The sequence below is a fragment of the Olea europaea genome, chromosome 20, assembly GCF_002742605.1.
Source record: "Olea europaea var. sylvestris chromosome 20, O_europaea_v1, whole genome shotgun sequence".
Classification (NCBI taxonomy): domain Eukaryota; kingdom Viridiplantae; phylum Streptophyta; class Magnoliopsida; order Lamiales; family Oleaceae; genus Olea; species Olea europaea.
The window spans coordinates 19567047-19591508 of record NC_036256.1 but is presented as its reverse complement, the minus strand read 5'-3'; the positions used below and the strand labels follow the sequence as shown (position 1 = coordinate 19591508).

General features: G+C 31.9%; 1 protein-coding gene across 1 annotated transcript in view; it reads right to left on the bottom strand.

The window, feature by feature from the left end:
• LOC111369173 (histone-lysine N-methyltransferase ATX1-like) overlaps positions 1-12667 on the bottom strand; it is a gene marked incomplete at its 3' end in the record, with an annotated part of 22866 nt that extends 10199 nt beyond the window's left edge. The window contains exons 1-15 of the mRNA XM_022990649.1: positions 11917-12667; positions 11753-11804; positions 11369-11443; positions 11059-11278; positions 8166-8289; positions 7952-8056; positions 4610-4818; positions 3871-3963; positions 3690-3787; positions 2690-2851; positions 2147-2284; positions 1859-1906; positions 598-715; positions 269-334; positions 136-197 (exon numbers count right to left, since the gene is read on the bottom strand). Coding sequence (XP_022846417.1) covers positions 136-197; positions 269-334; positions 598-715; positions 1859-1906; positions 2147-2284; positions 2690-2851; positions 3690-3787; positions 3871-3963; positions 4610-4818; positions 7952-8056; positions 8166-8289; positions 11059-11278; positions 11369-11443; positions 11753-11804; positions 11917-12308 — 1962 coding nt within the window. The remainder of the gene's footprint in view (positions 1-135; positions 198-268; positions 335-597; positions 716-1858; positions 1907-2146; positions 2285-2689; positions 2852-3689; positions 3788-3870; positions 3964-4609; positions 4819-7951; positions 8057-8165; positions 8290-11058; positions 11279-11368; positions 11444-11752; positions 11805-11916) is intronic.
• Between the last annotated feature and the right edge of the window lie 11795 nt (positions 12668-24462).

The following is a 24462-nucleotide window of genomic DNA, read 5'->3' as shown; positions in this document are numbered from 1 at the left end:
GGGGGTTAATATAGTTTACAGGGCTAATCATCGAATTGAAGATTATAATGGAGCTCGAAGAGGAAATTAGAAGAACCTGTATTGAGAAGGCCATCCATAGAATGACAGTAAAATACTACTACAAAAGAATGATACCTTATTGATTCTACTTAGCCCATCAATAGGCTCCATTTTCTTTACATCGGTTAAGCAGGTTTCTGCAACAAAATAGATGAGTCAATAATTCAGAATATATGATCAGAGGTAACATCCTGGATACTTAATAAACCTGGTATCCATATCGCACAAGCTAGGTGAGCCCAACGCCCATCTGTGGTAGGCTTCATAGCACCTCCTAGAAAGGAATTTAAGCAAACAGTCAAATACTATTAATAGCTTGCTTGGGAAGTGTTTATAAATAGATAGAAATGAGTGGAGGATAAGTATGTAGTACTTGCGAGTCCCACAAAATGTGTGCATAAAAATTGGATTGACCCTCTTTTGACCGTTAATAAACAATTTATAAGCACTTGCCAAAACATATGCTAAAGCTTCAAATAATTAATCAAATGAATCTAAAGAGCTAAAATGAGAACTGAGAAGAAACAGCTAAAGTACCAATAACAGGACATAGACAGCATGGAGGAGAGAATTCAGGAGCCCCTGGACGACATAAATTGCATAACCAAAGAACACCACCAACAGGCTGTAGTTCCCCATAGCATCTTGCATGAACCTGAACAAAAATTGCTGAATGTAAAACCATGATAGAGAAATACTAGAGAGAGAGAGAGTACTTTTCGATTCCAAAAACAACCCAATATAATGGTGAAACACCAATGCAGATGTGAATAGCCAAAGTGCAAAATCATTATATATTGATGCTTCACAAGACCACTAAAACCCTAGGATAAAATAAGTCATTTGCCCAAACAAATGCTCTCACTGCTATAACATCAACTACCAATTGCAGCATATCTGTCGACTGTCAGTAATAAATACAATTTCAGCATTTATTTTTTCTAGGTTACTGTTTGTTTTTCACCAAATATATATATAATTGTATCATTATACTTCTATAACTAGCCATATCGAATATTAAATAATCAAAAATATTTACAATCCATGGATATGATTAACAAAAGACACGTGACCTTTGTACACTATGAATATGTTTCAGAATCATAGAACCAAAAATACTTTTAAGCATGTTTATTGATCCAGAAATCATGGAGGTACTTCCCACAAGAAGCAACAAAAAATTCAATCATCTAAATTCTCCAAAATTAGGTGTTGACGAGTCCTCTCAAACCCAGATTCAGGCCATTCAAGCTCGGCTTAATATTGCATATTAAGCTTAAAAGTTGCTCAAGCTTGGCTAGTAAACAATTTGTTCCGAGCTTGAACAATCTCTTATCAAGTTAAATAAGAAGAATCGAACTCAAGAAATTTTGTTTCTGTATACAGTATTTGGTATCTCTTATCAAGTTAAATAAGAAGAATTAAAACTCAAGAAATTTTGTTTCTGTATACAGTATTTGGTAGTTTCTGAGAAATTCCATTGCTCCATCTGGAAAAGTTTACAAGATGAAATATGTGTTCAAACCTGGCTCATTTAAACTTACAAGCCAAGCCCAATCCTATTTACATCCCACTCAAATTTTAGATTAGATAAGTTAAAGTGCTGAAAGTTTTCAAATTATTCTTCTGAAAGCTTAGCACCCAATTTGCAATGTAAATATAATGTAAGATCTCAATGCTTTATTCTGTAACTTCAGATTCATTGCCAGAAAATGGGACCCACTCACCCCCCAATGACAGTCACAATCAGAGAAAGATAGTAGACAAAATTTAAACAGGTATTTGAAAGCAGGCTTACCATCATTCTGCATTTGTCACACTGCAGAAATAAATTATCATCATACTCCTGAAACAAAAGAATCAATATCAGTAGATTCCAACCTTTCTGGAACTTAAGTTTGCTATATAAAGTCAATTGACATCTTTCTAAAATATGAGGAAGGGGAAGGGCGAAAGCCCTACCTTCTCATGCATTTAGATAAAAATAAAAATAAATAAATAAATAAAAATTGAAAGTGAAAGAGCCAACTCATGCTTAAGAGTTGGAAGAACAAACTCAAAGTTTACTAGAAAGGCAGATTTTCACCTCATCCATATGGCAAACATTGCACTTATCGAGGTCCTTCCATTCAACATGAACAGGCCTGTAACCAACAGGAAGGTCTTTGTACATTCTAGATGCCAACTGATAGGATTTTAAGGAAAGTCTGGAATTTGACAATTCCTGTAAAAGCCAAAGAAACCATAGGCAAAGGGGAGATATCAGAGAGATAGATTAGACAGAACAGATTATTACTCTGAAATATAGAAATGACTACCCAGGAAAACCAAAATTCCAACATAAGATTTGCAATAAGGAGTTACCAACTATAATCTAGTTAGTTATTAGGTAGAGGAATTAACAGTCACACACATGGCTATAATTTGCCTCCTTCCCTTGTGTTAAGACACATCCAATAAATACATGTACATGCACAGACAGTGGTATGATTTTGGAAAATGCAAGACTTGGCAAATACTCATTTATCACCTCATACCCTATTTCATGCAACAGAATTGAACACATCGACAATGAAAGAAAAATAAACCATCTTGTGGAAAGATTCAAGAATTGATAGCACTGACAAACCTGTATCATTTTCGAAACCTCAGGGTGGGTAAAACCGAACATATCAGAACCCGATTCAAGCCTTTGTCCAGATACAACTTCAGCTTCCAAACTCCTAGTTCGCATCTTCCTAATCCTTTTGTATATTTTATTCCAGCAAGCAGACGGGGTGGATCCCTTGAACTGTTAATAAAACATGATGAGGTGAAAAGGTAAAACTAAATTAAGCAGATGCAAAGCTAGCCAGCAATGCTAAATTCATCAGAAAAAATAAGTGCTAGGAAAAAAGTCAACAACCAATTAAACTAAGAAAACATTTGTACAGTTTCATGATAGAGAAATTATGGTAAGAGGATTGCTAATGATGAAATTATGACTTCAAGAAACTAACACAACACTGCTGCTGGAAGTAGAGAAATCCAGAAGACAGTTAAAAAAGTGTTTTCTTTAAATAGATGCTATTCAAATGGAAAATGGGAAATTACAACATAAGAGGATGAGTTGTCTTTGAATAATGTAAAAAAGGATGAGTAGCCTTTGAATAATTAAAAAAGGCAATAGAAAAAGTTTCTTCAGACTAAAATGTCACCTGGAAGTCCCTTAGGTTCCTCAGATGGCATTCTCTACTAACTTCAAATCACTATTAGCGTTTTGGAAAGCGTACATTTATCAATTATTTATTTCTTTAGAAATGAAATGTTGACTCTCATTTAGTCACCGAAATTATACCATACGCGTTTTTAGTATGGAAAACTGATTTCAAATTTATATAGACCTTCAAAAAGTATAAGCCAAAGTAAAATCTCAGAACCTAAAAGGCATAAAATGTAACGTACATAGGAGGCAAGAAACAAAAACAAAAATAAACAGCAAAAGACAAAAGACAAAAGACAAAAAGAGAATAAGAAACTAAAAGCTAAAATCAGGGTGAGAAAATCAGAGAATAGGTGTAAGAAATTCCCAAGGAAATTATAGTAACAAATATATGTTTTTAAGTTGACATCATAGCATTATTGAATACCTCCTCCCCTTTGTCCGATGTAACTCTAAATAGAGGCTGGCTTCTTAAGTCAACATCTCTCATTACTTCCATCTTATATAAGCTACAGACACTTGGATCTGAAGTCCAAAAGGCAAGAAATTGGAGTCAGGTTTGATACATGGAAAATGCAATAGTTTGGACAATCTGAATAACTGCTCGCCTGTTATTGAAGGAAACTTCCTTACAGCAGTATATCCTTCAGGCCATATTAACTTCTCCTTTTGGAAATTATCTGAGCCTTTGACAATCTTTCCTGCATGAAATAACATTTTCATATTATATTAAGGAGATAAGTTCTCAATCCAATGAAAAGGGGATTATTCTCATATACATGTATAATTAAAATACCATTACTGAACTATACATCTATGTATATACTTATCTTCCTGTCTGCTGCTGTCAAATCAGCTAATAATGCAGTACTCTAAACAAGAAGCAAGGGAAGATCAGGATGGGCGAATGATTTTGATACTATCGTATAAGACAGCCACAGCTAAATGCAGACCCTCGTTAATATGAAATTCTCAATCCAATGAAAAGGGGATTATTCTCATATACATGTATAATTAAAATACCATTACTGAACTATACATCTATGTATATACTGATCTTCCTGTCTGCTGCTGTCAAATCAGCTAATAATGCAGTACTCTAAACAAGAAGCAAGGGAAGATCAGGATGGGCGAATGATTTTGATACTATCGTATAAGACAGCCACAGCTAAATGCAGACCCTCGTTAATATGAAAGCAGAGGGGGATTGAGGAAAAGTAGAAAAGCTAAGCTCTGATATAATATAATGGAAAAAGAGACAACATGCATGTGTGATGCAAGATCATTAAATCCAGAGCTATCTTTCATCAATCCAACAGTACAGCAATTCATAGTATAGAGATTTACCAAGGCTTATTACTTGCAAATCCCCAACTCCAAAAGGACAGCTTTTAAGGTCTTCAAGTTTTCTTCTAATTTCACCATTACCCATCAAGTCTTCAGCGGCCGATTCAGCACCACCTTCATCCTCTCCCATTTCATGATCAGAGTTATCAGCCTCAACACCGTTCCGTAGCTGCCGCATCCTTTTTGGAAGCTTCTGTTCACTAAGATACCTGATCAAATGCATTTACTTCAGTTAGTTTAATGCCAAAATTTCACTCTTCCTTTAATCAGACAAAACACATGAATATCGATAATAAGAAACACATAATTCATTTTATACCAAACTTCCATTACATAAGAACATTAAAAAATTCTCTAATTATATATGTTCTTTCAAGTGACCCAAAACAAAAGAAAATACTGTAACTGATTACAAACAAATAATCTGAATAAAAACAAGCAATTAGGGTAACTAACTACTATAAAACCTTCTGTCAAAATACGTGCCCCGTGGGGAAGTATATCTACATATTCACAGATCAAGAACCAAAGTGTGCAGCAGAATTTGGGTTGATAAAGAGCAGAAAGAAACAAGATAATCTCTGATTAGTTGATTGAATGAGAAAGATGATTAGAAATAGCGTCCATAACTCTTTTCAAATAGATTTTTGCAATAAAGCAAACGGAAAAAGCAGGAAACAATTAATCAAGATAAAGATAGGAAAAAACTCTTAGTTACGGTGTCTCAATCATTTTCAATGATATGAACCTGTCTCTTTACCACAGTGAAAAAATATTGGTCATGAATAAAATCTTTTGCAACTAAAAGTGATTGAAAGGGAGTGGCATTATTTGCCAACTTGGAAAAGGGAGAACCAAATTTATTTCACCAATATCTCAGTTTTTCAACAAAAGGTTATCTTTGCTAGTCTTCTCAGGAATGGTAAAAGTTCCCTTCTTTTCTTGTTCTAGAATAGTTCCTAGAGGTTTCAATATTCTTCTAATAGACACTTGATGAGTGTAATTCACTCATTGAACTAGCATATCTAAAATATAGTTTCCTGTTTGTTCTTGAGCACTTTTGAGCGTTTTGATGTGTTTTTTCATGTTTTTTTTGTAGTTTAGGTAACTTCGAGAAAATGACATATTTCAAAGCTTGGAATGGAGCTAAGTTGTTGATGATGGAAGTGGGCATGGAGTGAAGATGGAAGTGGGGAAAAATAAAGGGAAATACAGCTCGAGAGGCAAAGGAAGAAGAGATTGATTGAGAGCTAGAACGACAACAATTAGGAGGAGAATTGAAGCGACAAATCAGTTTTTCTTATTCTTTTCTTCTCCATGTTCTTTCTATTAGATTAGATTATGCCGTCTCTTTTAATTATGAACTAAACATCTAATCCAGGGTTTGATGTAACCAAAACTTGATAATATAGTTTGACTTATTTTAGTTATTTCTATAAGATTTTTCAATTCAGTTTATTTGTGTTATTGATTTAATGCTTTTAATTAATTGGACACTAATTGAATGATTTAATGCAAGTCAATTTTGGTACTCGATGGAGAAAAATTTAAGCTTGATCTTAGAATAACACAACCCAGGAAATTATAGGTTTCGAGAGAAAATATAATTCCTTTAAAACATGTTCCACTCAAAAACCAAGAACTTGATAATTTCTAGATTTTAATTCGGAATAAAAATATTGGAATTGAAAGATAGGAAATAGATTTTTTTACTCGACACTCGAGAGGGAGTAAAATTACATTAGGATTCTTGCTTATAAATTTGGGAAAATTGATTAGAAATAATTATATAATTAAGAATCATATTTGATAGTTAGGTAAAATCATAACCTTAGGCTTTCTCATCTTGATTATTCTTCTAACTTGCATTGACGTCATTGAATTCGTCACCATGTTCATCATTAAATTAGTTTAAATCATTGATCTTATAATTCGATTTTCTAAATAAAATAAAAGCTATTCAACTATAGTACTTAGTATAAAATTGATATTCAATCTCTGTGAGTTCGACATCCGTACTTGATCTTATATTACAAAACTTGACACCGTATACTTGCAGTATGTTTACGTTGCAGAAAACGCATAAACACATTCATGAACTTGTCACTTTGATTCAGTTCTTTTGATTTAAGTTGATCTTGAAAATATTAGAAAGGATGATTTGGAAATTGCCCATGCTTGGAAGGTTGTTCCAAGACTCAACTATAAAACCATCATCTTGTTAGTCTTTGTAGCATTGAAGATATGTATATCAAGTCTACTTTTGTTGAGAGATGTTATTTTTCTCTTAAACTATATATCTCCTTGGTGGATTCAATTGAGTAGTATTTTCTTTATCCCATATACCCTTGATAGATTTCTTTTTAGTGGTGATAATTATATTCCTTAATATCCCAACTCTGGTGGTGAGATATTTATATATTATCCAATACGTTTCCTTCGATCTTCTTTCTATCCAATGTAGAAGTGCACGAGCAAATCCTGGAAAGGAACAGAAGAAAAGGACATGACACTTTCTTTGGTGCACAATTTTTTCAAATTGGACCTATTACAATGGTGAAGATGTAATATATAGGACCTCAACGAAATACAAATTGTAGTCAACAAATAGGTACGTGTCTTTAGAGACGTCAGGTATGGAACTTAATATTATAGCCATGTAAGTATATTCAAGACCAAGAGAATTCCTTCTAAAGAATCTTATTATATATTTGAGGAAAACCTATGACCGTGTGCATTTGTACTCTCAATTGTTTTCTTTCCCTCCAATTGTTAAAAGTGTGACTACGTGTGTGCTTCGTGGGTCTAGAAACTATAAAGCTGAAATGCAGTGCCTCAATAAATCAGAGAGGAAAGACCACATCTTATCACAAATTTGGAAGTTTTAATCATATTTCATGGACCAATTCTGTTTTAGTGATGAAACTGAATTAGTTGCTGAAATACAAAAACTAATTCAACGCCTATTTTCCTCAAACTGGTTTTGAATAAACTTATTTTTGCTATAGTTTACCAAAGTTTTTAGAATTTCTAAATTTTGTTGGACATGATGCATATAGTTTTTCATCCCTATATGCTGCATGTTGATGGAACAAAGCCCTCATTTTGTGCTTTGTACTTAAGCCTCGAGAGGTCTTGGCGCCTCGGTGTGCTTTCTGCAGTCTTCTCCAGATTGGTATTTTCCAAACCCCTTGTTAAATAAATTATAAACTTAGAAACTTATCTGGTACTGCAAAGTGGCTTCAGCAGAAAAATATTGTATGCACAACATATTCAAATCAAATACATAATTGATGAATAGAAAGACCAAAAATTTAAGGAACTCAAACAAACATATCTCACATTTTTGCTTCCTCCAAGCCTCTAACAAAATTTTGTTTCTTGCACTTCAGGTGACAGGAAGAAAGAAGCCCTTTAAGGAATGAGAGAACTTGTTTTCTTGGAACCCTGAACATCAACCAAATATTTATTGAAAAAGAACTACAATCCTGATTATATAACTTTAGTAGTATATATTAAAAAATAAGTTCCTAGGAGTTTCTATAAAATATAGTACCTCGCAAAATCATGGGTACCGAAAAATTGCACTACGACAGATTTTTCTCCAGAAATTCGGTTTAGTCCTTTGTGCTCAACCTTAAGAGATTCATCCAGAATAATTGCTGGCCACATAGCATGCCCTGTAAGCAGACAATATAATCCTTTCACAAATAAACAAAAACTTAAGGTAGTAGTCTGTACTAGAAACCTGTATTTGAACCCCCACAAAAGACGAATATGGATAATTAAACCACAAATAAATACAGAAAGCACCTAAAAAATAGAATAAGCTCCCAATGAACTAGCAGTTTCCTAGAAGAACCTACGAAAATACACCACAAGATTGTACATCAGTTGTACCCCAAGAATGCAGTATTATTTTCTACTTATATAAACGAGGGGACAATAAAGCTAATAATCGGATTTGCAGAAACCAACTTATATGAAGACTGAAATAGGAAGCTTATGAGGCTTTTTGATGTCACTATCTGGCATCAATTACATAAACTTAAGGGGAAAAAGAAATTCCATAAAGAAGTAGGGCGATCGATCCCACAAAGAGTCACTTCTTTACGCTTGTTCGGCTGGGCACTGTCTCGGAGAGAAACAAAATGATTTTTGAATTGTATTCTAGAAAAATTTTATTCACAAATAAAAATTCAAAAAGAGCAACTAGTTATTTTGGTTTTTTACTAGCGGCTTTAACTATTCACTCGACAGAATCCTATTGATAACCGGCCTATACAAAGGTTTGTTTGTTGGAATCTTATTCTGTCAGAATCTTTTTGGAGGCCCCACAACTTCATGTCGGAGCACAGGATTTCAGATTGGACAATCTCAGGGAAGTTTAATCATGATGTTTTAATGTCTTCTTCAGTCTAACAAATGAAACTTCTTCAGTCTAACAAATGAAACTCATTGGTGTCAAAGAATTAACTCTCTTCATCACCTTGAGAAATATTTTAAATTAGTCCAAATCTGTTCCCTTGACAATAACTAATGAGTAAGGTCACATTCAAAAATATAACTGAGAGTTCGTGTTCTCTTTCTTTCTGGAGCACAGGATTTCAGATTGGACAATCTCAGGGAAGTTTAATCATGATGTTTTAATGTCTTCTTCAGTCTAACAAATGAAACTCATTTGTGTCAAAGAATTAACTCTCTTCATCACCTTGAGAAATATTTTAAATTAGTCCAAATCTGTTCCCTTGACAATAACTAATGAGTAAGGTCACATTCAAAAATATAACTGAGAGTTCGTGTTCTCTTTCTTTCCTTTTTATTTGGTAGCTAAGCAGTTCTAGAGCACCAAAGTTGAGTATTAATTTTCCAAATTACAGTTGTTACTAATAGAAATTTATTTAGATGAAGCCAGTGAACCGTGCGAGGCACTCGAAGAAAGCGGGGACTTTTAGGTTAGTCTGACCCCCCACATTGCTTCTCCATTGTAGTATTCCCAACGGTGGTGGAGTATCTGCTGCCCATTATTGACATATTTATTTTTGCTTAGGATAATTAGACAAGATTAATTGACAGGATTTTAAATGTGCCATATTCTTAATCAAATAGCCAAAACCATATATTTGAAGAGAACTTAAGAGCACGACTGGAGACATTCATAAAATTTATAATAACTACAGTAAACGAAATAAGACTGAGATTAAATCATGGATTGGTGCACTAATGAATTTTGTTTCCAAGCTTGTTATATGCTACTTAATTGAAAAGCTAAGCACCCTGTTAAAGAAATCAAAGCAAATTTAAGAAAAATAAAATCAGATTATTGACTATCAAAATAATAAAAGAAAATAAACTCCACCATAAGAATCCAAGAAACCCGCCCATATTTTGCCTTCATTTTCTAATTGAATTTACTTGGAAGAAAACTACCATTAGTTCTTTTACTTATCTTTTTCATTCACTCTCCAATATTATAGACATCCAACATTCTTTGGTTATGAACCTGAATTTACAATATAAGCTTGTAGTCACATTACAATTTTAGGGCAGGGTAAAATAAGAGATGAGGTTTATATTTGATCCTCTAAATCCTAGTACAGCAGGAAGCTTCTTGCTATACCAGCTTTTAACTTTCCTCCGTTGGTACAAGACATATGGCAGGTGGTATACAAGAGTCAAGAGGCTGAATTAAGTTTTTCATTTTACTAGAATTTTCATATCTTAAATATGAAGAGCTTAATGGGAGGCAATACGAGTTGAGGCTTTTTCCCGTTCTATTATTCTGATCCTCTAAATCCTAGTACAGCAGGAAGCTTCTTGCTATACCAGCTTTTAACTTTCCTCCGTTGGTACAAGACATATGGCAGGTAGTATACAAGAGTCAAGAGGCTGAATTAAGTTTTTCATTTTACTAGAATTTTCATATCTTAAATATGAAGAGCTTAATGGGAGGCAATACGAGTTGAGGCTTTTTCCCGTTCTATCATTCTAGCATGTCGGGTACTTTGAGGCAACAACAATCCTTTTTTGCAATTATCAGACATGCAATCATGTTTACGTGTCTTTCTTCAACAAATTTATGTTTAGTTCTTAGCCATCTGGCCCATCTCCCCTGAAGGATCTAATCGAAAGCTACAATATGATAACATTCGCATTAGAATTAAGATATTTGCTTATTTAGTGACAGGATAACATTTACAGCACATAACTACATCAATTGTTATGGTTGATTGATGGACGATAATCTATTATTATCTTTTTTATTACTACTAATTTATGTTGCAATACAAACTGTTGAGACCATGCTAGGATTGACAAGTCCAACAGATTTCAAAGCATACTAATCTTCCAAAGCAACTATACCAATATAATCAAATCACATAGTCCGCCTGAAACACTGAACATGTAATTTCAACCTTGAGTAAAATCAAAACCACAAAGACAGGTACCAGTAAGTTTTGCCCAAATTATATCTCCGGGCTCAAGGTCGTGGCATTCATCCAAATTTGCAGCCAATGCCACCATCTCATTCACGTCAATTCGATCAGCTTCTAAGCTCTTGTCACAGCATTTCAACTTTATATTTTGCATCTCTTCAAGAGATAAATAGAACTTGATTCTTTCCTTTGCTAATATCACATTCTCCTCATCTTCGTCCTCATACTTCACCTGCATTGCACTCCATACATTGCCACCTTGCTCTTACTATCAACATGCGCAAATGCAAACTATATATGCGAAAGGTAAAAAGAGTGTTACATGGTGGCGTCCGGTCTCCGGAATGTAGTCAACTACCCGACCAGAATACCACTCTCCTTCCAGTGGCCAATAAACCTGTTCCAATTGACTCTCAAATTACATTTAGCAACAATTCAAACATAAATACAAGAATGCACACGACTATAAACATTCACTCATATAATCACAATGCACGTGTACACTTTTATATGCACACAGTATATTCATCCAATTACATATATAAATGCCATAATTCTTTTATATGCACACTATAAATCATCAACTAAAATAAATAAATCTATACAGTGTAGCAGACTTATATATGTCAATAAAAAAAAGATTACAAATGCACCTACATGTATCAACCATTCGTGTGTCTGCACTTGAGTTGAATAAATTTCTTACCTTGCATTGTAATCCTATAAATTTATTTGGATCAGCACCTTCAAAACTCAACCTGTATCCCACAAAATACAAAAATTCAATGAAATAAACCAAAACAATGATTGGCGAATTGAAACCAACCAAGGCATCATCGAATAAAACCTACAAAATAGAGTAAAACATACCTAACCCATTTCTTGGTCAAAGCCCCTGAATTCTTCAACTCGTTTTCAAAATAATCACTATTTCTACGCTTCCTAATACTGTCACTATAATTAACTTTACTACAGCAGTTCCTATTTTTACTGAATTTACCAAAACCATTGTCCAATATTTGTAACCTAAGCTGATGATTTAAATTACTCAATGCATTACAATCAATCCCCAATTTGGTTAATTCAGTGCTTCCCATCCTCCTCCTCTTCTTCTCCTTCATTAACCCTTCGTCACCCACAGACTTCTCAACGATATCACTTTCCTCTATTCTTTTCCGGCGCCGAGAGTAAAATCGGGTCATGGGCGGCCTCATAGGAAGTGGGTTTTTTGGGTTATCGCGATCAATGATTTGGGAGACCATATCCGGTTTATGTGACGAGTAGAACGCAATTCAGAGAAGTTTTTCTTCTGTAAGCGCTTGAAAAATGAAGGCTTAATTTTATACTCTCGTTTTCTTCTGGGCAGGATAAATTGGCCGCAGGAGAAGCTGCATTGAACTCAGGATGCTGATGGGATGGGTTTAATTGGTTTCCGCTGTTCACAAGTGATGACAGGAGAGGTTTGGCACTTCAACTATTACATGTGTATTCCTAGGACCCATCGGATATTAGACTATGAGATGTCGTTTATAGGGAGTGAGGAGGTTTCGAAAAACAAAATTAATAATCTACAATCGAACAATTTCGAATTGTCCTTGAATCTTGAATCGGAATCATGGCTATCCAAACTTGATTGAATCTCGATTGTTGAATCGAAACTTGTACTCAACAAAGAACCCCAATTTGCTCTTTTTATAATTTTATTTTTATCTTTTTTATTTATTCACGACGATGGAATGTAAATGAAAAGATACAATCGATAGAAAAGTCGACAATGTTGATTGTTATGATATTTTCAAAATGATGACTTTATGTTATATTTAGTTTTTGCATAATCTAATACTTATTATGATTTTTTGACGTATATTTGGTTTGTGTTTCAATTTTCAATTTTTTTTATTCGTTTTCTGTTTTAAGGGCTTGTTTTAAGATTTTCAAAAATGCGTTTGATTTGTCATTTCAAAAATTTATTTATCAAAATAGAACACTTGAAAAACACGTTTGATTTAAAATTTTGAAGAAAATCGTTTATTACATTTTATTTTATGAAATTTGATTATTCAATAAAAATAGAACAATCTTATATTTTTTTCTCGTTATAAAAATAAATAATAAATTGAGTTCGAATATAATAAATAAAAATTAATAACAAGGACAGAGAATATTTTTATACATCGTGTTTATTTAAATATATATATTTTTTAGAATTTTATGTAAATAATCATTAAGAACTTAAACTATTTTATTTTTTTTATTTTTAGAATTTTATTTTTTAATTTTAAATTATGCCCACGTTTGGTCCCTATTATTTCATATTACAATGAGTGAAATAGTATTTTTTTTTTTTTTTAAAGAATGGGTGGTTGAAAAAGAATGAAAAAATTTTAATTTACGTTTAATATTATTTTATGAAAAATTGTGTCGTTAAAAATATGAGAGTGAAAAATAAAATTTAATTTAATGAATGCCAAATGTGAGCAATATTGGTTAGCATTTTATATTTTTATTTTTTGAAATTTTTAATTTTTAAAATTTTACTTAAAGGCTTGTTTTCAACTAAAAACACTCAAACGTCAAAAATGCATTTTGCGTTTTATGTTATAAGTTATTTTTGTTTTTGAAAATGCATTTTCAAAAATATCATATCAAACACGTTTTCAATATTTTACAAAACTTAAAAAAAAAAAAAAAAAAAAAGGAAAAAAAAAACCCCCCAAAAATTTTAAAAAAATTAAAAAAAAAAAAAAAAAAAAAGGCAAACCAAACGCACCCTAAAATTTTATGTTTATTCCTTGAATATATAATTTGATGGTTATATTTTGTTAGATCTTGAATTTTACTTGGTGACATGTTTTGGTAGATATTAGATGCTACTATGCTATAGGATGTTATGAACATTTTACATTGGATTAAGAAAGTACTAAGTATTGTAAAACTATAAGATAATATTGATGATTATGTAGTTTTGCCATTATATATGGATAAATCTTATCAAGTTTAGAGAGTCATTTCGTTTCAATTATAACATTTGTTTTGAACCCTATAAATACGGTTCTTAATTCTCAATAAAACATGCAAAACCTTTGACTTCCCAGATTGATCTCTCTTTCTTTTTTTTTAAGACTTATTCTAATTTATAATACGTTGTCAATACGAGTCTCTAAACTTTTTATGTATATATACTTGGTGGTTGCAAGTTTGTCAAAATCAATTTTACAATTTTTTTTTTCACTGTTGATTTTAAAAATCTCATTATCAACCACAAAATTCAAATCATATTACTCCCACGTTCATTGTCCATTCCCCAAAAATGAAAAATCAACTCCATTTACGCATTATGCCCACATAATCCTAACCATGAGTTAATTATTACAGTGCTGTGAAATTCATGTAACGTACATCATTCACTTACTGGAGACAATTTACGTATGATTGTCTTTTTAATTATTGGCTGACGTGCATTTCATTTTATGCAAAAGCATGTCTATGCAAAAGCATGTCTATATATGTTAATCAATCAATTTAATGTACTTGTATCAATATTTGATAATTTTTTCTTTAATGCATGTTTGGAGATTTTTTATGCCTTTAATAATGTATTGGGGAATGTTGGAGATTTTAATTACGCCTTGTGTGTGTATGGAGATTTTTTCCTAATGTATGTATGGTAATTAATATTTTTTAATATGATTAAATAACTTAAAATTTTTTAATGAAAAATGTATCTCATTGTTGATCTCAAAGAAGCACAACTTTGTAAATAATGCATGGCTCCGGAAGAGTTAATGTTTTTAAATAATAAAATATTATTGATCTTGAAATAACACGTTCTTATCAATATTCTAGTTAGATTTTACTTACTCCTAAATAACATAATTAAGTATAATGTTTTTAAAGAGCAAGTCTTTACATAATTTATATTTTAAATAATAATAATAGATTATTGCTCATGATATTAAAATTATAATATACCAAAATAATATTGATATATTATTTTTGAAATAGTAATAATACAATATATAGTGTGTTTTTAAAGTAGCACATTTATCTAAAAATATATACCATGTTGTATTATCAAAGAAGGACAACACTGCAAATATTAACATTTTGCTAAAAAGCATACTCTTGAAGAGTAAATATTTCTAAATAATAGCCGGTTAGTACTCCTGAAATAGCACAATATTATTAATATTTTAATGTTAATTGCTCCAAATGAGTACAATATTACAATTTCAATATTTTCAGAAAAATACTGATCTATTTAAATGGACACATATTTATATGTTGATATTCTAATTAAATCTTACTTGACCCCAAAAAGTATAATTAAATACGATCTAACATAAATTTTATTTTTACTCCTAAAGAGTAAATCTTCATACAATTTATTATGACAATATTTAATTACTAGTGAAGAGCATGAATTATAATTTTCAATATTTCAAAAAAATATTGACATATTGCTTTCGAATGAGCAGTAATAAAATATAACGTACTATCGAAATAGCACATATTTCGAATAATATATCATTTTTGATTGATGTTTTCTCCTTGAAGGAAAACGTATAACAAATGTCATGATGACATTGATTAATTTGACTGCTTGGATGATGTATGATTATATAATATTTAATCATATTATTTGAAATTAAATAATTAAATTATATCTTATATTTAACCAAAAATTTATTTTGACTTTGTTGTTTGACATGTTCGATAGGACCAGCACTAGATTAATAATGCGTGAAATATCTAAATTCAAATGGGTATTAAATGAAAAATTAAAAGATTCTTCAATCTAATGAAGTCATATTTCTCTTTCACAAAATTTTTTCAGTAACTATTATAAGTAAAAATAGAAAAATGAAATCTCTACATTTTCGAAAATTAAATAGGGTAATAAATAAAGCTCATCATTCTCCACGTTGACCATTTAAATATTTTGTATCTAATGGATTTGATACAAGTAAAAAGATGATTGTATAGTGTTCGCAATCTAAAGTTTACAAAATTACTTCTCAAATTATGAGTAGATTATACAATCAAGACGATGTGTCTTAATAATACTAGTGATGAGTGTAATTCATTTATTAAACTAACGCCTCTAAATCACGGGTTTTAGCATGTTCTTGAGCACTTTTGAATATTTTAATGTGTGTGTTCATGTTGTTTTGCGGCTCAACCAACATTCGAGAAAATGTCACAATTGGGAGCTTGTAATGAATCTAAAATGATGATCATAAAATAGGGGCATAAATTGGAGATAAGAAAAGAGGATTGCAATGAAAAAAAAGCTTAGAAGATGAACGATTCAAGGAATGAGCAGTTTGTTAGGCGCTGCAGTGCCCAACAAAAAGAGAATTACAGCGGTAAGCTGGGCGCCACGGCGCCAGCACACAATTACATCGCGGGGCCAGAGATGGACGCCACGGCGCCAGACCTCGCAACACAAAAGAGTCCAAATTTTTGGATATTCCTCGGCCCAAGATATTCCCCAACCATCCAAAACTCGAAGATAATATAAATATCAAGATTAAAAAATCTAATGGGCAGCCGTTTTCTGAGATTTTTCTCTGAAAAAAGGGTGCAAAAGTGAAGATTCATTCAAGAGGCGAGAAGGAGAAATTGAATTGCATCAAGATTGACAACCAATTGGGGAAGAACAAGGGGCTTAAATCAGTTTTTCTGAACCCTTATTTATTCTTTCCCATATTCTTTATCTTGTATTTTGGCATGTCGATCGATTCAAGCATGACTAAATTTGTAGAGCTAGGATTGATGTAACCTATTTGAGACATGATTTGATTTTAATACAGTTATTTCTTTTAGTTTTCCAAAATTTATTTGTGTCGTTTTGTGCTTAATGCTCTCAATTGCCTGATCACCAATTGAATGAATTGATGCTCTAAATTTGACGCTCGAGAGAGGGAAATTTAGATATGATCTGGAACAACATAACTTAAATTTGTAGGTTTCGAGAGAAAGTGAAATCTTTGAGGGGTAAATCAAGAACTTAGAGCTTTAATAATCTTTATATGTTTAATTCGGAATAGAGATATTAGGGTTAAAATATAAAGATTGGTTTCATTGGCGCTCGAGAGAGGGGATAGAATTAAATTAGGGTTTTTGCCTATAAATTGAGAAAATTCGATGGGAATAGCTATAGAGGTTGAGAACATGTTGATAATATGGTGAAATAAATCCCTAGATATCCATAGTTTTATTTGATTTTTAGAAATTGCTTCACTTTACTTGCATTCTTTATTCCATTTAAATTAGGTTAGCATGAAAACATCATTTAAAAATTGGAATTGTCTAAATAAAGTGAAAATCGAAATAATTATAGTACTCAGTTGAATTTGACTATCAATCCTTTTGGGTTTGACACTTTTAAATTCTTTACTATATTATAAAATTTGACATCATACACTTAGGTTAAATCACGTTTTATAATCGCGTGGCAACTAGTGATCCTAAATCTCAAATTTTTAATAAGCTTTAGTTAAAATGTCAATAAATGGTTTAATAGTATTATTTATTAATCGCCTTCAATTAATTCAATTGAGAACATAATACTTCCCATTTTCTAGTTAGATAATGTTATTACACATCATACAAATATCATAGTCTCCTTATTATAATTGGCTAATGGCCAAGCCTAAATTTTTCATCTAATTATTTTGATAATACATCATATATAAAATTGATTCACCATAATGTGCTGAGATAAAAAATAAAGATGCTGAAAATAAATTAGTAGTTTGAATCTTTATATAATATCTCAATTCCTAATAGGTGATGCTTCATAAAACGATTTGCTGGTTATTAATTTGATTGGATAATTCTCTTAGCACCAGGGAAAGAATTAAGAAGTTGGAAATATTGTATAAATGCATCATTATCTAAGTCGTCGCAAAAGATAATTCAAACTAGAAGATTGAAAGATAATACATTTAGATGCATTTACTACCAAATAGATGAACAATATCTCACGTACCAATTTTAAATGCTCCAATACGAATTGATGTCCTATGAGGATAATTCGTTAGCATTATATTTGATATATCTATGATAATTTGAAGCGTGCTGGTATTCAATTCTAATTCAAAAAAATTCCAAATGAAAAATGGACTAATTAGCAAAGATGGTCTCATTAAGGAGGCACATACTCTTTATCAATATTTAGACATAACAAATTATAACATAACAGAAGAGGTTCAGGTATAATGACATGTTGAAAGTTGAGATATATCAATAAGTTTTGTCGTTATGAGAAAGTAAATAAATTGAAAAAGAAAAAGTTGTCAACAATATTTTTACAATGATGTACTCTATCACGTTATGAATAGAGGAATCGAAATAAATACATTGAAACGCATCGATCGAAATAATGATTGAACAAATAAAGTGATGGAATCATAGTAAAAATTGAGTTTACTAGAGAAACCTGAAGTTTTTGAATATTTATTCCAAATTTTAAAGGCGTCGACTTATTTGAAAAGGAAAATGAGAAAAATAAAGTCGTAATATGTAATGTATGACTCTCAGCGTAATGAATTTTGTAAAGATCGTGGTAGATGAATCATGAATTCATATCACTTTATCTTGACGATGCATTAAATTATATAGTCTACTTATCTTGCATGATTATTAATGTTATTCTTGAAATATTTAATAGATTTGGAGCATAATTCAACTGATAGGGGGAGTAAATATGCTTATGCTATTTTTCCCTCGAACAATATTTTGTTCCATTGGGTTTTCTTTGTAAAATTTTTAACGAGACAACCTTTGTAGCATACTTAAAATAATAATGTATTATTTTTTCTTCATTAGAATGTTTTCCATAGGTTTGTCCTATTGAGATCTTAACAAGACATCATATTTGTACAATGAATATCCATAACGTATAAGAAATTTACTCTCAAAATAATACTTTTATACCTACGAGACTCCTAAAGAAATCAATAAGAGCTATTTCTCTAATTATCATGTTATTATAGTTATCAAAAGTTGACAAGATATTTCATATACAGATGGTGTTATTTGAATACACTACCATGCAGGATATTAATATTGAAGGCATTGACATACAAAATATAAATCGCCCGATACAAGAATTGAAATTAGGGGAGTAGTTGTACCCTTTTTTTCGCCTTTTGATCAAATTTTGTCCAACGGGGTTTTCTTTATAAGGTTTTAACGAGACATCATTTTATTACTTCAAATTATTTGTACTTTTTTTTCATTTTTTGATATTTTTATCCCATCGAGTTTTCGCCAATAATCTTTCAATGGGATAATTATTGTAGAAATAATTATCAAAGGGGGAGTGTTGTAAAACTATAAGATAATAGTGTCGTAAAACTATAAGATAAGCGTTGATGATTACATAATTTTATCATTATGTATATACTAGTCGTCATCACGGCGTAACGATGCGTTACACGAGTTTTGTATTTATTGTATTTTTATTAGTGTCAAAATTGTATATTTTACAAAACTTGTTATAGATTTTTCAAAAATTTGTCATAGAGTCCAAGTGTTCGGTGAAGTCTGATTAAAAGACTCTATAATAACTTTTTTTTTGGTTTTATTTTCACCTGTAATTTTTTTCTTTAATTTGTTAAATAATTTAGTTATTTTATTCATGTTGGTGTAAAATGATAGGTACAACTAAAATTAAATGATCTAACAAATTAGAGAACAAAAAACAAAATTGCAGACAAAAATATAAAAAATTCGGCAAAAATAAAAAGAAACAAAAAAAGTTGTTATAAAGTTTTTAAATTGAATTGAAATAATTAAAATTAAAAATAAATATTATTTAATTAAAATGTAAAAAATGCATTTCATCATAAAACGAAAAAAATTAAAAAGAATTTTAAACCGAAAACAAAAAAGAAATTTTAAAACAATTTTTAAAAAAATAATAAAAACAAAATAAAAGAAAGTTATGAAAATTAAATAAGAAATATATAAATAATTTTTAATTAAAATTAAAAAAATTAAGTTTTATCATAAAAAGAAAAAATTAAAAATAATTTTTTAAATTAAAAAAATTACTTACTATATGAACAAAAAAAAATGAAAAAAAAAAAAAGATGGAGAGAACTTTCCATCCTAATGTGTGTGGATGGAGAGAAATCTCTCAATTCACACACATTATGAATGAAGAGATTTCTCTCCATGCCTCCATGCACTCTTCATTTCTCTTCGTGCACGGAGAAATTTTTTATTTTTTTTCCTTTTTTTTTGTTTACATCGTAAATAATTTTTTTTCAACTTAAAATTTTTTTTAATTCTTTTTCTCCATAATAAAACTTAATTTTTCAATTTTAACAAAATAATGTTTATATATTATTTATTTAATTTTCGTAACTTTTTTTTATTTTGTTTTTATTATATTTCTTATGAAAATTGTTTTAAAATTTCTCTTTTCTTCATATTACAAATAATTTTTTATTTAAAATTCTTTTTAATTCCTTTCGTTTTATGATAAAACACATTTTTTTAATTTTCGTAAAATAATATTTATTTTTATTTTTAATTATTTAAATTTAATTTAAAAACTTTATAATAACTTTTTTTTATTTCTTTCTATTTTTGCCTGTAATTTTTTTCTATTTTTGTTTATAATTCTTTTTTTTTTGTTCTTTAATTTTTTAAATCATTTAGTTTGTAACTATCATGTTACACCAACACGAATAAAAATATTAAATGATTTAAAAAATTAAGGAAATAAATTGCAAGTGAAAAAAAAAGGTTATTGTAAAGTTTTTTAATTAAATTGAAATAATTAAAAATAAAAATAAATTTTAATTATTAAAAATAAAAAAATTATAAAACGAAATGAATTAAAAAGAATTTTGAATCGAAAAAAACTATTTATAATATGAAGAAAAAAAATTTAAAACAATTTTCAAAAAAAATATAATAAAAACAAAATAAAAGAAAGTTACGAAAATTAAATAAAAAATATATAAATATTATTTAGTTAAAATTGAAAAATTAAGTTTTATTAGGACGAGAAAATAATTAAAAAGGATTTTAAATCAAAAAATTTATTTATAATGTAAACAAAAACAAATAAAAAAAAGGAAAAAAATCTCTCCAAAACACTTCACGCACTATGGAGTGCACAGAGTGCAATCTTCGTGCATGAAGAGTGTCATGTCATGTTTGATCTTAAATCAATCATAAACCAAGAGGCCTTGGTCCACCATTTTGGTGTGTTCTTTTTAATGGTTTGGCTGATCCGAAAGTTATAAAAATGCCAGTCTATTATCATTAACGCTAAAAATCAAGGGCACAAGTACACTAAATTTGGTAGGAATCTTTTGGTTTAATACTAAATGATGTTCTTCTTATAATAATATAAATTGAGCGCATCGTCTTCGGATTATACTCCCAATTGATGGTGATGTATGGAAACCTCTAGAATATATTTATTTAATAAAACATTAGGTGCATGTTTGGGCGACATTTTGGCTTCATTTTAATGAGAAATTCGACCGTTTGGTCCATTGGCTGTTTGACACCAAACACTGTAAGAAATTGTACCCAAGACATTAATTTCCCTCATTTGCCCTTGTTGTGCTTTCCCAAATCACTGCCCGTCCACAGTGACTTTCAATTCCAATTCCACTCCAGCAACCCCCTTCTTCCCCGTAATTGCAAGTGTTATGCACACCCATCGGTCATAAACTCTTAGCTGGCGCCGAAAACGAGTTAATAGGGACGTTCGAGTCTGCAGCGTGCATTCGTTGTCCTCGGTTCTTTTGGAGTTTCTTCAACTATTTTTACATCGGTGAAAGTGCTGCCGCCAACAGATATCTGCAACAAACCCCATGGATCCACATTCCAACGAAGTAAGCGTACATGTTAGCACACAATACGGCACGTGGTCCTTATTTTTCGCAGATTGGTAATGGTGCACAGCATGCGCCGTTCAACCCACCCAGAGCTGCAAGCGAGACACCATCGAGAAGAAACGCGAGATGGAAGCCGATCGAAAGGATGACATTCATAGCTGCTTGTGAAATAGCCATTGCCGAAGGCCATCGGCATGGCAGGTGTTTCACCAAACAGGGCTGGGATCGTGTGGTCTCGTTATTCAATTCGTCGTCCGGCCACAATTGGACAAAACAACAACTCTGCAACCACTGGGACGCCATGCGTCGCGACCACAAGCACCTTCGCGAACTCCTGTCTTCTAGCGGGATCAAATACGATGATTCAACAGGCTGAGTTGCAGCATCCGAGGAATGGTGGGCGAGAAAATTCAGGGTAAGGCTCCGACTTTTCATCTTCCAGCATATGTTCCGTTTTCACCTTTCGCTACAAGTATGGGTTATCAATGTTTTTGGAGTTCATGCTATTATGAACTAGTTGGAAAAAATGGAAAAGAATCCCCAACGATATACAATGCGTTAAACATGCCATATTTTTCTATGATTGGTTGTTAATCTGTTGATATGGTCTAGGCTTTCATTTAACAAGACGTGGCTTCCGAGTTGCATTCTGATATGTTGAAGTGGACAATATGGTGTTATGTTCATTTTTTGTTACTAAAATTTGGTCTCATATTTTGCTTGAGTTCTTTATACCATTGTTGGTCTTCAAATTGTTACTTGTCAAACACAATTATAGAAAAATTGATCTTAAAATTCAATAGATGACAAATTCCCTTCATATGTGAGAGTGCCCGAACTGATGAATGAAAGGGCTGAAATAATGAACGCCATCAACTTGCTTAGAAATTGTCTTTGCTCCAAAAGATTACAGTGGTTAGGTGAACTCTTCAACGAGGTTGTTATTGAAGATAACACAGCCCATCGTAGCATTGAGGGCCATAAAAGAATCTGGGCAACCCAAAACTATTTTCTTCATTGCACTCTCCGTTGCATCACTACACATTATGAGAATTTGATTCTATCTATGATTACGATGTTTTAGCAATGAGGTGGTTTTTGACACCTCTTCTGTGTAAAACAAAAACAAAAAATCCTGGCAGATCTTGAACAAAACAGTACTCATTTTTAGATTTAAACTAACCTTTAATTGCATTCTCACAACTTTACTGAAACTACATAGATGCACGGATTTTGATTTCGAGGGAAATTACTGAAACAAAGTCATGCCAAATTTTGCTAATTACTGGATTTCTTCATGACAAAAAAGAGCATGGATGCATGCATCTATCTGTGTTTGTGACATTTTCAATCCCCACGTTGTTCGAACCTAATATTGTCCTGTGTATTTGTTAATGTAGGAGAACAAAGAATATAAGAATTTTAAGGACAAAGACTTTAGCGAGATCTACAATTGCTATCGGTAACTTTTTGGTGACAGCTACGATGGCGACAAGTACGCGACGACCCCGAGCCAGTTTTGTATAACGGGGTTCGCTGTATTTCAGGCGGAGGACCACTTGGATGCCATTCTCGTTGACGAAGAGGACAGCGGTTCGAGCAATGAGGGGGACGATACAATAGGTACCGCAAGCATGAACACTTCTAACACTAGAAGCGGTGATAAGCGACCGTCATCCACTAAGGGCCGTAAGGGAAAGTAGAACAAAATTTCTGCTCGTGAGTTGTCCTACTCCGTGGATCGAGCTACCAATGCTGCTGAGGAAGCGACCGTGAAGCTTAATAGCGTCGTCAATTCGATCGAGAACGCGGGGGCCACAACAATGGAGGAGTTGCTCGTAGCAGGACGGCTGCAGCGCCGCTCCCCTCTCTACTTCTATGCTTGCACAATTATGATGCAGAAGCGCTGTCGGGATATGCTAGCTGTTATGAAGGATGCAGATGAGAAGTTTGAATGGACCGAGTGGCAATTTAATGAGCGTAATAATAAACTTCACTGAGACGTTGCCGTCCGCTGATTACTCTATGTAATAGTGTAGTTCCCTCCCCATTTGTGACGTTTCATGTTTCGTGTACTTTTTCTTGTTCATGCGGACGTGTTGGACACTTATGGGTGACTAGTAATTTTATTTCCATACAATTTATCACATGTTGCTTACTATTGCATACGTATCTCATGTTGAATAGCATCGAGGTTTTGAACAAAAGTTTAAGGGAATCTTGTTGCCCCTACTATAAGTACTTTCTTCCTAGTAATTCTTGCAGTGTTTTTTTTTCTTTGTACAAACATTTAACCCACTTGTTGGGCTGAGGTAAGCAAGTGCCTTTGTGAACTCCTCTATGTAATAGGCATTGGACCATGAAGCCAGTAACTTCATTACCATAATGAGCTTCGAGTGCGTGCTACAGTCGATCTTCGACTCTGACGACGAGATCGATGAGGAGGAGTTGTTTCGCCGTTGGCAGATGATGTCACAGCATGGGTCACATTTTTAACTGTTGTGGGACCGATTTGAGAACCTATTATCGTGCACAGCGGGAT